General features: G+C 47.0%; 1 protein-coding gene across 24 annotated transcripts in view; it reads left to right on the top strand.

Moving 5' to 3' along the window:
- PTK2 (protein tyrosine kinase 2) overlaps positions 1-17,292 on the top strand; it is a 253,329-nt gene that overhangs the window by 191,187 nt on the left and 44,850 nt on the right. For 23 of the 24 annotated variants that reach the window (XM_082364623.1, XM_082364635.1, XM_082364613.1 and 20 more), the window contains 5 exons: positions 644-744; positions 2,729-2,844; positions 3,696-3,796; positions 6,692-6,781; positions 9,329-9,533. In XM_082364623.1, coding sequence (XP_082220749.1) covers positions 644-744; positions 2,729-2,844; positions 3,696-3,796; positions 6,692-6,781; positions 9,329-9,533 — 613 coding nt within the window. Of the gene's footprint in view, positions 1-643; positions 745-2,728; positions 2,845-3,695; positions 3,797-6,059; positions 6,083-6,691; positions 6,782-9,328; positions 9,534-17,292 lie in introns of those variants that run through there. The other variant, XM_082364626.1, reaches the window with a different exon arrangement.

A 17,292-nucleotide genomic window follows, 5' to 3' on the forward strand; every position in this document is an offset into this window, starting at 1 on the left:
GGGTCCGAAGTAGAAGTCCTCACAGACCCGTCACTGTGGGCTCTGGGGCTCTGCAGGGGACACCCAGCCACACCCACGCTCAGGGGAGCTCCTGCTACCCCGTCAGCAACTTAACCAATCAGGGGTGGTTTTTACCATGAAGGGTATTGCTTAGAAAACGAATCACACGTTCCAACTTCATGAGATTTCCAGAGGAAAACCTAGAAAGTTAGCCCCAGGTCAGATTTGTCCGTGGAAAATAAGAGGAGGTTTTCTGAACCCTTAACCCTCACAGTATGTCCCCCTGTAAAGCTGCTCACAAGTTCACTGCAGTGTCATCTTGTGCCTCACGTGGTCTGCTTTTTTTGTGCCATTTTATGGCGACTTGTGAGCTGACCTGACCGGTGGAATTGAATTCCCAGTTTCCACATCATTAGCCTTGAGTTTTTTTTAATTCTTATTTTTTGGCTGTGCCACACAGCTTGTGGGATCTTAGTTCCCCGACCAGGGATTGAACCTGGGCCCTGGCAGTGAAAGTGCCGAGTCCTAACCACTGGACCACCAAGGAGTTCCCCATTAAAATGCCTTGAGTCTTATTTGAACTAGTCTTCAGGAAACTGAAATATTTTCAGAAGACTGACCGTGGACCACTGTTTTCCCCCAGTAACGATGCGCCAGTTTGACCACCCTCACATTGTGAAGCTGATCGGAGTCATCACAGAGAACCCCGTCTGGATCATCATGGAGCTGTGCACGCTCGGAGAGGTACCTGCCCCACCTCCGCCCCCCGCCCGCTCCGCCTGCCCCCTCGGGGAAGTGTGCGGCATACACCCTAGTGCATCTGAGTTGAGCGTCTTCATCAGTGAGTTCCCAAGTAATCCCCTAACTCAGTGCTGGCAGCAGTGTCTCCCATCAAAGGATTTGTCAGGACTGGAAGCAACAGGTGACCAAGCGGTTCTTTGTTCCCTCTCTGTTGCTGTCGTCTGAAGAACAAGCCCAGGGATCTGAGAGTGAAAGAAGCAACGTTGGTGGAGTTTGGGTAAATTAAGGCTGAATTTACGTAAATCAGAACAGTTGCTTCATCTTTTTGGGCATTCACTTTTCAGTGTCTTTCAGACCAACTCATGTTAGTCACAGTTTCTTTTTAAAACGTGAGTAACAGACTGTGGGCAGATGTCCTTATTTGACTCTCTCTGGAACACAGAAGCTCTTTAGTTGGTGCATCACCACCGCCTGGACGCTGGTCCCACCCGGGCCTGCTGAGCCACAGGAGGGCGGGCAGGCATGGGCGCCACCCTCAGTCTGTGTCCCCAGGCGGCTCTGCGGGCCCCTGCTTGGGGCAAACACGGCGATGTCATTTCCAGATGTCTACACATGACTCTGTGGCACTGAAACCTAGTAGTTTAACCTTGTGACACATCATACACGTTACTTCTTCTTTGAAGGACACCAAACAGTCTTGCTTTTAATGAAAATTGGGGTTTTCTGTTATCAGGAACCCAAGGGTGCTTTGGGCCCGTCATCCTCTTCGTGACGGCATCAGCCCTGCCTTCCGAGGACAGGCCACTGCCTGGCGCCTCCCACTGCTCTCCTCTTCAGCCTGGGTAACAGAGTTGGCGAGTGAAATATCTGAGGGCCTCTCCGGTGTCTTTCCTTCCTCTACCATGCCTTGCCAAATAAAATGGAGTGCTTACGGATTTTTTTGGTTCACATTATTTTTCTGCTTTTGTTTTTGGAGAATTTGCTAATTCTTCTGGCTTAAATCATCAATATTTCTCCTTTATGTAGGAGATTTTGTAGGATTGGAGTGTTAAATGCATCTGCCTTCTTTGCTATATTATTAGCATTTAGCTGAATTAGTCATGATAGCGGTAGCAAGGACCAGAAGGCCTAGTGCGTAAATACCCAACACGGGACCATGTTATCCTTCTTCACCCAGAAGGCAGAGGGAGAACCTCTTGCCTCCCCTTCCTTTCATCCCCTTGTGCTCAGGTCTGCCTGGGGCATGGGGAGGTCTGAGGGAGGTGGACTGACCATGGCTGTGGAGGAGGCTTGTTTGAACGGTAACTGGAGCTTTTTGTTCTCCAGCTCTCATTATCTGGCAGTATTTTATTTTATTTTTTTTATTTTTTTTTTTTTTTAAGATTTATTGATTGATTGATTGATTGATTGCTATGTTGGGTCTTCGTTTCTGTGCGAGGGCTTTCTCTAGTTGTGGCAAGCGGGGGCCACTCTTCATCGCGGTGCGTGGGCCTCTCATTATCGCGGCCTCTGTTGTTGCGGGGCACAGGCTCCAGACGCGCAGGCTCAGTAGTTGTGGCTCACGGGCCCAGTTGCTCCGCGGCACGTGGGATCTTCCCAGACCAGGGCTCGAACCCGTGTCCCCCCTGCATTAGCAGGCAGATTCTCAACCACTGCGCCACCAGGGAAGCCCCCTGGCAGTATTTTATACTGTGCCTTTATTCATTCCCTGGAAGCATCTTTCTGTATTTTTTCAGAAATGTGTCTAGAATCATGAAGATTCCAATTTTGCAATTGGATCTCAAGTAAAGAATGATTAACCATAATTTCTGAGCTGATATGTTTCTTTCATTATGCTTTTTTTATTAGGGTAGAATTGAAGCCATTCTCATAAAAATGCATTTGGAAATGATCAGCATTGTTTTTGAATATAGCTCTTCTGCTGTTGATTTTTAGTCTCTGACACTAATTCTTTCTCTTTTTTCTTTTTTGGTCACTGTTCAAAAAGCTGAGGTCATTTCTGCAAGTAAGGAAATACAGTTTGGATCTAGCATCTCTGATCCTCTATGCCTATCAGCTTAGCACAGCCCTTGCGTACCTAGAGAGCAAAAGATTTGTGCACAGGTGAGACCCGGGCGTGAAGCTGGTGAGCTGCCTCTGAGCAGGAAGGAGGTGGGGAGAGGTTCTCACTGTGCCCTGAGACCTTTCGTTCCCCCAACTCTCATACACGGATGGCACTAAATGTCCTGCTGTGCGTATCCCAGCCGAGTGTGGTGCCCTGGCATGGGAACACATGGATTTGAGGGGGTTTTCCTCACATGGAGTATGAAACAGGTCCATTATTCCTTCCACAAATACTACTGACAGCCTCTACGTGGCACTATGGACCTAAAACAGATATTGTCCTGGGACTTTCCAGGACACCATAGCGCCAGGAGTGACATCTGTTGGCCTTCTGCAGAATTTCTGTTCATAATCTGGGTCTCTTATTTGAATACAAGTTAAAGCCCTTACAACTTATTTGCCTTGTATTGTGTTAGAGTTTTGCTATCCGGCACTGAAACGGACTGCATCAGCAAAATCGTTTACAAGTGTTCCAAAGATCATTTTACTTTTATTAATGAGGTTTTTTAGTAACAGTAGAGTTACACACCCTGGTCGTGTATACTGTCTATTAGTTAATGCAGCCGGCAATATGATTGCATGAAAACTAATAAGTGGTTTCATTATTTGAGAATATTCTTCACCATCATTCAAAATAGTAATCACCATATTAATGAGTAAATATCTGCCAAAAGGAATATATTTGAAGTAAAATAATAAAAGTATTTCTTTTTCAGTGTATAATAAAGCTCCTGTTTGTATTGTATATAAGCTGTCTTTCAAAGTACCTGTATGTCTTTATATAACTTAGATGAGTTTGTGGGGTTTTTCCCTTGTATTAAAATGTATTGTCCCAAATTCTTCCTTATCAGGGACATTGCTGCTCGGAATGTTCTGGTGTCCTCAAACGATTGTGTAAAATTAGGAGACTTTGGATTATCCCGATATATGGAAGACAGTACTTACTACAAAGGTAAGAAATCAGAGCAATAAATAAGAAACAGGCTCAGGATCTTCAATGATTTCTAATTCTGAAAAAGGTACATTCTGATATGCTCAGCTGATTTTTGACAGTGGTGTACAGTCAGGTCCGTGGAGGAAAGACAGCCTTCTCAACAAAGGTGCTGGAGCAGTTGGTCATCCCTGGCCAAGAAACGACCCTCAACCTAAACTTACTCGCCATTAACTCAAATGGATCATAGACTTAAATATAAGACATAAAACTACAAGGCTTTTAGGAAAAAACATAGGAGTAAAGTTTTCGGATCTAGGGCCAGGCAAAAGAGTCCTTAGGCTTGACACCAAAAACATACATAAAAGGGAAAAATTGATAGCTTCTTCCTCATCAAAATTTAAAATTTTTGTTCTGCAAAAGACCCAGGCAGAAGGATGAAAAGACAAACTACAGAGTGGGAGGAAGTATTTGCCAACCACATATCTAACAAAGGACTGGTATCTAGACTACAGATAGAACTCTCAAAACTCAGCAGTAAAAAAAGAAAGGACACAGGTAGAAAGTGGGCAGAAGATATGAAGAGAGATTCCACCGCAGCGGGTATTCAGATGGCACGTAAGCACATTACCCACTAGGGAAATGCAGAGTGAGCCCACGGAGAGGTATCGTGCACACCTGTCAGGATGGCTCAAGTAACGGTAGTGACAACACAAAATGCTGGCAGGCACAGAGAACGTAAACTGCTTGTGCAGATGTAAAATGGTACAGCTGCTCTGGAAAAGAGTTTTGCAGATTCTTAAAAAACTGAACATGCTCCTCCCATATGACCTAGCTATTACACGCCTAGGCATTTCTTCCAGAGAAATGAAAACTCACATTTACACAAAACTGGTGTTCGTTCATTGTAGCTTTATTTCTAGTAGCCAAAAGCTGGAATGAGCCCGGGTGCCCTCCACTTCGTAGACACAGCTGGCTAACCTCTCAGCAGAGCGGTGGGTGCCCTGGCTCAGTGAATGCCGCCGGACTTACAGATCTGCAGTCTGCTGGCTCCAGAGACTTTGATCCTTTAGCTTTGGAGCTGAACTCTAGCTGATGGGATTTTTTCTTTAGTTTTCCCAATCTTGGAATCAGATTGACTTGGTTCTTCAAATTATTATTAATTTTCATATTCCTGGTACTTCAGCTAAGGTTTGGATAATAAGTCCATATTATGCTTTTAGTATATTTTCTAGTTATTACTACCATTTTACAAAGGCCAGTTTCTTGCTCAGTTTGTTTGATTTTTACGTAGTCGCAAAATGAGCCCTAATCTTACATAAAAAATTAGTCTGTTTCATTTATACTGTAGCTGCTGACTGTTCTCTGTCCACATGCTTTCTGTATACTACAGCCTGATCCTTTGTTATGTGGAAGGAAAAGTCTGGTTGTTTATTCATTTTGATTATGTAGTCATTTAATTTAAAAACGACCAGGCCACCTTTCCACTGTTATAAAATACATTTCATATCACCTCACATCCAGACTAGTCCAAACCCTAGAATTCCACTAAAGGGCTAAACTCCAAACAGCACGGTGGCCAAGACTCTTAATCATCTAGACATCACTTAAAGTGGGCAACTGACGAGTTCACACATTGTTATCTCAGAGAGGTCCGTAAGTCTAGATCCTGCTAGGCTTCAGGAGAACAGCCCCTCGGGGTTAGGGGTTCCTCGCTTGGAGCACAGCTGGAGAGTCATTTGTTGTGAGGGAATCAGAGGCTTTGACCTCAGTTGTCATGAAGGTGCATGAAGTTAAGTGGAAGAAAATTAATGAAACAAATGTAATTGTCTTCTGATTAAAAGTCTTGAGAGGCACCCTTGCTTATAGAAGGAAGTCCAGCCCCTGACAGCTCTGCAGAGCCCGGCACCCTGCTCCGGGGCCTCTGGATCAGGGCCTGTCCCCACCTGGCGCCTGCAGCTCCTCCTCCGCCCCCCCCCCCGCCCCTCCCCCTGCAACACCCTCTCACTTCCGCTGGATTTGAGAGAAACTGTTTCTGCCTTTTGGAATTAGGACTCCTTGAGGGCTGGTATCTGGTGAAAGAACGTTGAGGGAGGTGGCACAGAGGAAAGATTTTAGGCCTCTAAAGAGGGCCAGTTTCAGGCTTTCCTAAGAGTGTCCTTTTCATTCTGTCGCCCCCTCCTGCTCTTCACCTCCTGGTGGTGGTACAGCCCATCCTCATATTTTGTGGATTCTATTTTTGCACATGCGTCTGCTTGCTGAGACTTGTGACTTCCCGAATCCACACTCCGATGCGTTCATAGTCAGGTGTAGATGTGCACGGGGCAGTGACAAGGTGTCTGTTTGGGCTGTTGGACAGCGAGGAGAGGGGCAGCCCCTCTGGCTCTGGGCCAGTCGGGCAGGTTGGAACCCCAGCTGTGGCCCCTGTGTGCCGGGTCGGGGGGCGGGGAGCAGGGCCTCAGGCAGCTCAGCAGCACATCCATGCCTCATTTTCCAAAGAAGTCAGAACCTGCCAAGATAAGTGTTTAGGATTTAAGGTTATAATCTATGTGAGGTATGAATATGTATGTACACATTTCTCCCGGGAGCGATGGTTCGGTGTTGAAAGCGACTTGATAGAGTGTAACCACCGTGAATGAGAATTGACTGTGTGTCGCTACCAGGCCGTCTCTAAAGCCGGGCCCCCAGCCTGTACATGAAGCCTGCACAGCCGAGCTGGGAGCTGACGCCGCCCGGCGACCCGGGCTCCCTCCTCCCCCGCTGCCTGCCTCTCCCCTGTCCCCCCAACGACCCAGCATCAGGGAGTGCGAGGCAGTTCTCCCAGAGATTTTGGCACTAAAAATCTCAGCTAGCTCTAACTGTTAGATTCCTAAGCAGGTGACAGGGAAGTTTTACTTTCTAAAATTAATCTTCTAGCTTCCAAAGGAAAATTGCCTATTAAATGGATGGCTCCAGAGTCAATCAATTTTCGCCGTTTTACCTCAGCTAGTGACGTATGGATGTTTGGTGAGTATTTGAAAACTTTTGTGTTAGAATTACAGTTCACATATTCTCTGAGAGGGATTTAGCTCTGTCTGTTGTCAGAGTCTGTAGGTTGGTTTGCCTTCCCTTGCCTGGCCTCCCTCATTGCTCGCCCGTGCCCTCCTTGGTTCCTCAGATGTGGGCATGTGCCGTGCGCCCAGGCGTGGCCCGCGGGGTCCAAGGTCCTGCCTCTAGCCCCTTCTCACTCCGCCTTCCTCCCTCTCAGGGAGGTGCTATGTCCTCCCTTCTCTCCTGTCTCCACGGCCTCAGACATTCCTTTTATGTGAGTGACGTAAATGGTTAACCTGTCCGTGCGGTTCTGTGATGGCCCCCAGATCCAGCATGTCTGAGATTGCCCTTCATGTCTGTTCTGGAATCTGACCCCTTCCTGACTTGTCTCAAGTCTTGGAAGCGTGACCCTTCGTGTTCTGTAGCTGCCGCTGCTCTGGTGTCCACTGTGTCCCCTCCTTCCTGCTCCGAGTCCATCCCTGTCGTCGTCCTCCTGCTCTGCGTTCTTGCCAAGCCCCCAGTGGAGCGAGAGTGTGGCTCTCACTCACTCTGCAGTACTTACTTCCACTACCTTATCCGGACTTTTAAACCACTCGCCTTTTTGGTGTGGATGACACCCCGGCCCCGCCCCGCTTTCCTGGTGTTTCTCCTGCTTTCTGGACACCTCATCCTGACACCTCCTCCTCCGGCTGAAGCTCTTTTTAACCTGCAGGAAGCGGTTGGAAAGAGTTTCTTCATTCACCTGAAATATCCGCTCTGCCATGAAGCCCCATGTAGCAGGTGTGCCATCCAGACATAGACTTCCTTCCTCTGCTTTCCCAGCACTTTCGCTCTCTGTCGAGACACTCACGTGTAGATCTTGTGAATAGTCCTGCGTGCATATTTTCTCTGCCGGATTTTAAACTACTTCCCAGGAGATGCCCTGTTAAGTTTATGCACCTTCTTTTTCCTATAAATAAATATAACTTTATACACATGAAGTACGTGTTCTCATTTTTTCTTCTGCTTCCTTGCTGTTGACTTTCAGTAACCATTTAGTGCCCTAACTGATATTAGGTAACGGAAGGAATTCAATACAACAGGAAGCGGTGTGACATGATTGGAGAAGGCGCTGGAGTCCAATTGGCTTCAGATCCCAAGACCTCACCTGTCAGCTTTGTGACCCATAGAGCAGGTTACTTGTCCTCTCAAGAGGATTTCACATTTCAAAGAGTCTAAGATGCCTGTTTTTTCACATTTCTGAAGTAGGATTTATCACAAATCAGTGGCCTTTCACAGTTGGTGTTAGTCGGGGGTGTGTGTCATGTGGGTCCTTGCCTACACTCATGTAGACTGTTTTGTTCATATTGGTGCTACTTTCTTGTCCGAATGAGTTTAAAACCGCTCTTTGGTAAGAATAAAATAATTCTAAGAGGTAACAAAGGATCACATTATAACTTAGTGGGCAGCATATTCCCCCCCCCTTTTTGGTAATATAAGATAATTGTCTCTTATAATCAGTGGCATCTCAGATTTGATAAAATACAGTTTTTAAAGAAATGTAAGGTGTGAGAATTAAGGATAGTGTAAATTTCAAGGAAAGGTGCCAGACACATATGAAGGTCTCAAGAAATGATACCCAGTGTTGTTATCACTAATGATGTTGTCATAATTTCTGGTGAGAAAAGCAGAACTAAGGCATTATTTTTGTCATACACTCTTTACTTTGAAGTTGCTGGACTTTTGGCTAATTTCCGATCTAACTCACATTAATGTGATGTAATGGCATAGTGGTATGCCTTCCCCCTCTGAGGCACACAGCATCTTAGGTGCTGAGGATACAGAGAGACAGTCACCGCCCCTCTGCCCCCAGGACCCGGCGTATGGGGCACACTTGTGGGGGTGGCCGGGAGCTTCCTGGGGGCAGGGCAGGCAGGGCAGGAACCTCGCGGGGACCTGGAGGAAGAGCGCTGGTGGGGGGAGGTGAGAGGCGTCGAGTCCAGAAGTCAGCACAGGCAGAGCCACGGAGGAGCGTGTTCAGGTGCAGATCTGAGTGGCCAGGGTGCCAAGTGATGGGAATCTGTAGAGGAATCTGAGTGCTCTGACAGCATGAGGCTTAAGTTGCAGGGTTTTCTTTGTTAAGCTTCAAGCCAGCTGCTGTGATCATAAGCAGGTTGGACTGAAGTGGAGGGAAATCTAAAATTCATTCAGCTTATTTTGAATTGGTTCACTAAGCTATGCTATGAAAGATCACTGTAGCTGGTGGGCCATTTTCTAATGTAGATTTTTTTAGAGAAATAAACAAACCTCTTAGGAAAATAATGGGTTTTTTCTTGATAATACTATTTCATTATTCGCATCATACTAAATTAGTATTCCTGTTCTTATTTGATAACAGAGCTAATTGAATGCTGCTTTATTTGGCTGATGTGCCTGTAATCACACAGCTGGTTCTCTCGTACCAACTATGAAGTTATTCCTGAAACGTGGGAATTGCACTCCTGCTGCTAAGTTCACCGTTGTGTTTTCATCCCCACCTCACAGGTGTGTGTATGTGGGAGATACTGATGCACGGTGTGAAGCCCTTTCAAGGCGTGAAGAACAATGATGTGATCGGCCGCATTGAGAATGGGGAGAGGTTGCCCATGCCTCCGAACTGCCCTCCCACGCTCTACAGCCTCATGACCAAGTGCTGGGCCTACGACCCCAGCCGGCGGCCCCGCTTCACTGAGCTCAAAGCTCAGCTCAGGTAGGATGGGGGGCGGGGCCGGGGGCGGGGCCGGGGGGCGGGGCGGGCAGGCCTCCGCTGCTTCTCCCAGGCAGGTCCTTTTATCAGTACATCTGAGGCAAACCTGTTTCTTGGGTAAACGTAATTACTCCTTTATGGATTTGTATTTATTTACACATTGTTAGAACCTTAAGAAGATTACGTCTTCAAGTCTTAATAAACTTCAAATTGTGATCAGGTGTCTCTGCCCTGACTGCTGACCAACGTGGCACAGCCCACAGGCTCCGCGTGGTCTAGTCCCCGCCCACTCCCCAGTCTCGCCTCACACCACCCCTTCCTCTGGCCCAGCGGCACCCGGCGCCTCTGCCTTCCCCCGCTCGCCCGCAGGGCACTTCTCTTCAGTCTTTGGAGCCCAGCTCAGGGTTGCCTCCTGCAGGAAGCCTCCCTCATGTGCCCCACCCCCAAAGAGATAGCCCCTCCTGTGGCACCTCTTCAGCGCTTCTGTTGTTATAGCTCAGACATCCACGTTAACCTGTTCAGCTGCCGTTTTGTGACTCCTACTTCGTGCCAGACGCCATTAGACCCAAACCTCCAGCAGCCCCCAGTCCCCTGGAAGGAACACACGGACTTCTTAGTGTGCTGGGCCCCCCAGAGGGTCTGCGCAGAGCTGGCCTGCTACTGGCCCGACTCAGAGGCCTCGACAGGTGGCCCTCATCCCGTCTTGCTCATTTCTGTAGGCCTGGGGCAGAGCTTAGGACCAGCACCTGGTCAGTGCTCAATAAACACCTGTCGAACTAAAGTCTAGATTGAGACTTAATACTTTAATCAACAAGATATTTTAGTATAATACATAACCAACCAGCCAACGCCATGGTTTAATGTGCTGTTTCATGTTTGGAGTACACTCCCCTGATTTTATTTGAGTTTTTAAATTTGCTATATTTTCGTCTTTTTTCATAAAAATTACCAAATGTCAGGGTCCAAAAGCCCCGGCAGCTGTTCTAGCCCACCCTTATCCCCCGGCGCTTGAACCCTCTCAGCCTCACCTAACCTCCGGCAGCGCCTCCTGCCCGACTGACGAGTTTCCTCCAAGGAGAGCGTTTCTGGGAAGGAGCAGGGCCTTAGTGAGAAGTGGGGGAGATTCGTCCAGGCAGCAGCTGTTTTGCTAAGTGTCTCCTTTGTTCTGAGCTAGGTTCTGTGGGCCCAGCGGTGAGCAAAACACAGTCCTGCCCCCGGCGTTTGAAGTCCGGCCGAGGAGGTGGGGGTCGGCACCGCTGGTGACACCCCTGCCGCCCCCCCTCCGGGCCTGCTTCCGGGGCCTCGCGCCTGGCGGCCCCTCAGGTCTTTCAGGACAGCTCTCTTCAGGCTGGAGCTCTGCAGGTTCTTAATTCTCATGCAGCTTGGCTATATCTGCTGTCCCTGTTGGAGCTGGTTTTCGAACATGCTTCGTTTCGTGTTTTGCTCATAAATTTTTTTGTTCCTCCTTGACCTTTCCTCAGAATCTGATAGATTCTGTCCATGAAACGCCCCCTCTGATACCAGTTCCACCCACCCGCCTCCCCGGCGCGTTCTTCCCCGTTACTCGGCGCATCCGCCGGCTTCTGTCCACAGCCTCCTCCCCTCCCCTCAGTACTTCTCCTTGGTTGCTTGCTTAACTGTTCCTGTGGCTTCGCTCCCCACCTCCGTCTGTCTTTAGCTTCAGTCCTGCCTTTTCTCACAAGTCCCAGACCTGTGTCTTCAGTTGGAGGACATGGTGTTTATCCTAAAGCAAAGGCGTTACCGTCTCCTCTTGCCTGCCTCTTGCCCCTCCACTTGTGTAGGTTGCAGTGGGGCCTTTGTCTCCACCTGCATCTGGGAGTCGTCAGTAACTCCTCGCCCGCCTGTGCCAGCTGACCAGCTGGAGCATCCTCACCTCAGTGTCTTCGGACCCATTCCCTCCTCCCAGCTCTCCTCACCGCCCTGCCCCCGCCCCCGGCCCGCATGCTTCATCAGTCAGTCTTACCGAACCGTCGAAGTGGGAGAGTAACTCCCTCGCTCAAGACAACTTTCAGTGGGTTCCTGGCACCCCCTGTGTTAGTTTGAGGCTTCCAGAGTAGCATTTAAGGCTCCTTGAGTTACGGCCAGTGTCTTTCCATCCCTTTCTCACACTGTGGCCAAACTAACCCCACGCCTCCACCAGGAAGGCCTCCTTCTGCACCTGCTGAAATCAGCCCTACTGTCTTCCTCAGCCTCTTTCCCTGCTCTGCCCGTGGGCTGTCCAGAACTCTTGCTTCTTCTGGCCATGCTCGCCCTGTGGGCCGCAGATGGCCGCATCCCGGTCCGGTCAGCTCCACAAACACTGAGCACCACGTAGCTGGGCCTGGTGCTGGTTACTGGGCAAGAGAACCAAACACTTTTCCTGCCCTCGAGGAGCTCACAGTCTAGTACGTCTCATCCCCTACTAGACTGAAGCTCCTTGAGGACAGGGATCGTCATACTCACCTCGGTGTTGCCCACACCCCCAGGCCAGGAGCTGGGCCCAGTGAGGACCAGACAGCTGCTGAGTTCATGCTTAGCTCACACAAAACTCATGCTGACGCTGGCTGGAGGACTGTTGCTTTAAGGTGGAGTAGCTCCAAAAACTGTCCCAGATGAAGTCTTAGAACTAAATATAATTATTTTATACACACACACACACACACATATAAAAACATCATGTACCTATTTATAGATGCTTTCTTGTGAACAATTAGTACAGATTATTGACCATTAGTTTGTTCTGTCTGTTTTGTATTAGTCAGAAATGGAGTTTAACTTTATATTTGGAACATGTAGAATATGGCTACCAAATAAGCCAAATAAAATGTAACTTTATAATATACTAGCTGCTTGGACATCTATATGTAACAATGTATCACAAGTAATTAAACACATTCCTTATTGAGTTTTTAAATTTTTTTATTATATCCAAGATTCTAACAAAGTAATAAATTTTGGATAGCCCTTACCCCAGGGCAGTTAAAAATGTTCCCAAATCCCATTCTCCGTGTCTATCTAAAGAGAAAATGCTGCAAATAGACTCAGCTTATTGTGGGCTCCACTCATCTTTGGCTGGACCACGTCTTGTTTCTACTGTATCGTAAGTTAAGAAAAGTGGCTCTCGGTGACTCTTGTTAGGCAGAGGGTTGTACTGGGATGGGTCAGTCTCTGTGACCACAGGGCCTGTCCTCCTGCCATGCTGTGTCCTTATTCATAGATGTGCCTCATTGAGGAGAATGAGATTAACCTCTGGGCAGCCTAGTAGCAAGTGTGAGAAATTCCTCAATAGGAAATTTCTCATAACATGAGCTCTAGCATTTCATACTGTGTGACCGACAGGTTATAAGAGTGCACTAAATATTTTTTGAATGAAAAGTCATTTAATCCCTAGCTAGTCAGTTAATTCTTTGGTAGATACTGTGACAAGAAGACCGCAGTAAAACCTCTTGAGTATTTGCCCCTTTGGAGCTTACGTTCAAAGACGGCGTTTCCCAGCAGTGCTCTGCGTCATTAAGGTGTTTGTGCCATTATAGGAAAAGGTTGTCAGTTTTATCTCAGGGAAACATTTTAAGTTAACGTGTGGCTTCTTAAATCCCTTTTAGACAAATGAGGGTAATAAATAAAATTATTGATTTAAATTTTGTACCCTAATTTTTGTATTTTTCTAACTTTTTATTGACATGCAAAGATGTGAACATATAAACATGCCAAGAAGTAAACAGCTCACTGAATTTTCACAAATTGGGCCCATTCCTGTAACCAGCATCTAGAACAAGAAAACAGCACTGCCTGCACCCCAGAGACCCACAAGAGGCCCCTTTTCCAATTACTGTTCCCCCTCCAGGGATAACCACTCACCATAGACTGGTTCTGCCTGGTTTTGAACTTTATGTAAATGCTATCATTCAGTGTGTACTTTTTTGTTTATGGTTTATTTTGCTCAACGTTTGGTTTGAGATCACCCATGTTACTCAGGTAGTTGGACTTCACTCTCGTTGCTGTATGTGTCCCATTTGTAAATATACCATAGTTTATCCCTTATACTATTGGTGGAAATTCAGATACTTTCCATCTTGGGGCTCTCAAGACTGCTGCTGTAGGGACATAACAGAAGTGTCATTGGGTGAGCACGTGTACAAGAATGTCTGGTGGATGCGTATTCAGGCATCCGCAGGTGTGCGCGGCTTTAGCTTTATGTACTGATAGCGCCTGTTTTCCAAAGTGGATGCACCAATGCAGTGTCCCCAGCAGTAATGAAAGCTCCTGTTGCTCCAGCCATAGTTTTTTTAAAACCTTTGGAAATCGATCCTTGTTTCTAAGCATGCCATTTTCACATATGAAGGGTAGGTTAAAGAAAGAAAAAATAACGTTAAGTGGTATGTAAACAATTTACCTGAGGTTTTCTATTCTAAAGATCACTGACTTAGTAGGTGTCTGCCTGGAAGGCCCTCTGACCCTGAGCGCTTTAGGAAGCCCTTTAAACCAACACCATGTTCACTAGGAGCCAGTCTCCATCCTCTGCCGTCAACCTTAGAAATTACAACATTGAAAACCAACGCTGACTGAGTGCTTTCTGTTGCCACACCTGTGCCGTGAACTTTCACACATTATTTCATCGGAATCCTCACGGTCCTGGGAGATGTAGGTAATATTGTCATCATCAGTTTACAAATGAGGAAACAGAAACTGAGGTTAGGCAGTTGAGCTGGGGTCACAGAGCTGGGATTCAAGGCACGCTCACCTGAGTGCAGGACGCAAGCTGTCAACTGTCACGCTCTACACTTTGTTTGAGCCATGGCTAGACATAGTAAGTACTCTGATTACGATTTTGACTAGTGGGCAAGTTGTTAATATTGTTTAGTTAAAAAGGAAAAAGAAGAAAGAAAAGGGAAAAAAAACCTACTGTTACAAGGAATTCCTGCAGCTGGTTCTCTTACATTTGCTTGAGTGTCAACCAGAGAAAGTCCCCCAACAGAATGGCAGCACCTCTGGCTTCGGCACAGAAGCCCCCCACCCAAGGGTTTTGATGGGTGACGTAGTTTCCACGTGTTATTGCTGTTTTGCTGTCACATCTTGAGTGTGTTGCATTTGGCTGCTGTGGCCCTCTGTAATCCCAGAGTTAGTGGCAAGCAGTTGTGGAAGTTTTCGGCGAGGCTGAGTCTCTCCAGGGGTACTTGAGGCAGCTAGAGGCAAGCCACGCCAGTGTGCGTTGGCCGGCGTCCGCACTTGCCTGCTGTGTACTCGTCCTGTACCCGTAATACATAGCCTTGTCTCCAGCTTGGGTCTGGGGGGAGTTGTGGATGTTGTTTGTTTGTTATTATAACTTGATATCGTCATGTTTGCTTCTTAACTTTATCATACAAAGCTGGCCGTTGAGAAATCTGTTTGACCTAAGTTGACCTTGGGTGAGTGACTTAGCCTCCCTGGGAGAGCAGAATCACAAATCCTACCTGTCCTCTAGGTTTCAGGATTAAATAAAATCATCTAAAATGCATTTAGTTTTCATGCTCGTGGTGGGTACACACACTTGGTGGCTGCTCTGGTAGTAGCAGTAAAAACAAAGCTTTTTCTGAAGATCTGCAAGGGACCTGGAGGTCTTCGGTACAGAAAATGATCAGTTACTGTTTAAAAAAAAACTGGTTCTTCAAATGTAAAAGGGGTAGCTATTATTATCCAGATACCAAAATGCAAGGCACATCTTTTTGACATTTTGTAGATGTCTTATGGACATCTTGTACAGGTTTTTTTTTTTTTTTTGAGTCCTTTTTGATTCTTCATTTGTCCTAAAATGTGAACTCTAGATTAAAAACTCTAGATTTGATTAATAACATGAGGTTACTTGTGCTTCTTTGCTGTGCTTTTAAAGTGGTTTTGTATCTGCTCCCCAAATTCCTTTCAGAGGTGGTGTCTAAATTCCTCCTTAGTCATCATATCGGCATTTTCCTTCTCACTGCCGTCCTGTTGGGTCTTGGCGTCATCTGGAAGAGTAACCTGTTTCTCAGTTACCCCTGTATTTACATCTTAAAATGTTTGTTTGGTTTGGGGCCTTAGTCTTCCCAGTAATAAAAAGTAAATAGTAAATCGAAATTTCATGGGAATTTAATGTAAAATTTAAATTGTTTCCACTAAAATTTATGTCATAACTGTTTCTTACCTGCAGGTAGCTCGTCTTTTTTTTTTTTTTTTTTAATTTATTTATTTATTTATTTATTTTTGGCTGTGCTGGGTCTTCGTTTCTGTGCGAGGGCTTTCTCTAGTTGCAGCGAGCGGGGGCCGCTCTTCATCGCGGTGCACGGGCCTCTCACTGTCGCGGCCTCTCTTGTTGCGGAGCACAGGCTCCAGACGCGCAGGCTTAGTAGTTGTGGCTCACGGGCCTAGTTGCTCCACGGCATGTGGGATCTTCCCAGACCAGGGCTCGAACCCGTGTCCCCTGCATGGGCAGGCAGATTCTCAACCACTGCGCCACCAGGGAAGCCCTGCGGGTAGCTCTTGCCCTTCATTGGACCCCCCCGCACACAGATGTTCAGACCTTTACAGGTGCATCTCTACTTTAGCTTCACCTCCAGAATTTGGTTTTATGTGAAGTAAACAAATTTCCGGTGAGATTTAAACTTAAATTTCATAAAAATTAGTCCTTTGTACTTACGTGGCTTCATAGATCATTTTCACGTGATTACCTTACTGATTTCACAATAATTCTTAAGGGTGAGATACTGTTGCCCTTTTCACTTAAGGATCCTGAGGCTCAGAAAAACCCTATGACTTGCCCGGATTGTGCAGCTAACAAAGGGTGGATCCAAGACCCTGGGCCCTTTTCTCCGAAGTCCAGGACCACTGCTTTCCTGGGTCTCTTTACCACCGTATGCCCCTCCCCACTGAATGGGTTGCTGGCTGCCTCCACCCCCTGCACTTCCCCGCGCTCTGCTCGCTTCCCCTCCCTTGTCTTATTTGTAAGAGAGAACTTTGACTAGATGAAGTTCACACTTCAGCTGTAATCCACATATTTACTATTTGAAGGTCGCCCTCAGAACCCACAGTGAAATCCTCAGACTCATCCGGTAGCTGCTGTAATTCCTTCCCTTCAGTCCTGTTTCTGGCACCATTTTCCTTCTCTCTCTAGTTGTTCTTAATTCCCCTTCCCTAAATTTTGTCTCCAGGGTTATTACCCCTAAAAACATGGGGGAAGAGTGGAGTAACCATGAATGTCTGTCCTCCCTCTGGACAGTGAAGGGCCAGAGGCTGTAGGTGGCCCGTCCCTCTTCAGGTTACAGAGGGACGGGGCGGCGAGGTTGATGCAGGGGCGCAGGGAACGAGTGGAGCAGCGCTGGCTCCGTCTCAGCCGGGTCTCCGGGCACCTGAGCTTAGAGGGGAGGGAGCGGCAGCCCCCGTGGCAGCGGGTCAGCTCTCATGAAGAGGGTTTGGCGCGGAGAAGCCACTGGCTTACCTTCTGCACCTCTTCCTCTCAACCCCCCAGATTTGCAGTTTAGAAATACCTTTTACATTATATTTTTAGTGATTGCTCCAAGTGTTACATTATACGTCGTTAACTTTGCACCGTCTACTGAGAGTTAATAACTGTATTTCACTTAAAGTGTGGAAGCTTCATTTACCATCACCTTAGTCCTTTTTGCTCTAGATGTCGTGTATATTATATTCATATATGGTAGTAACCTCATAAAGTAAGATTACACTTTGTGTTTTTAATAGTGTTTTGAGGAAGGTAAGGGGAAAATCTTTTATATTTAACCCCATACAGTGCTCT

This window comes from Balaenoptera borealis, assembly GCF_965194805.1.
Source record: "Balaenoptera borealis genome assembly, chromosome: 17".
In the NCBI taxonomy this organism is placed as follows: Eukaryota; Metazoa; Chordata; class Mammalia; order Artiodactyla; family Balaenopteridae; genus Balaenoptera; species Balaenoptera borealis.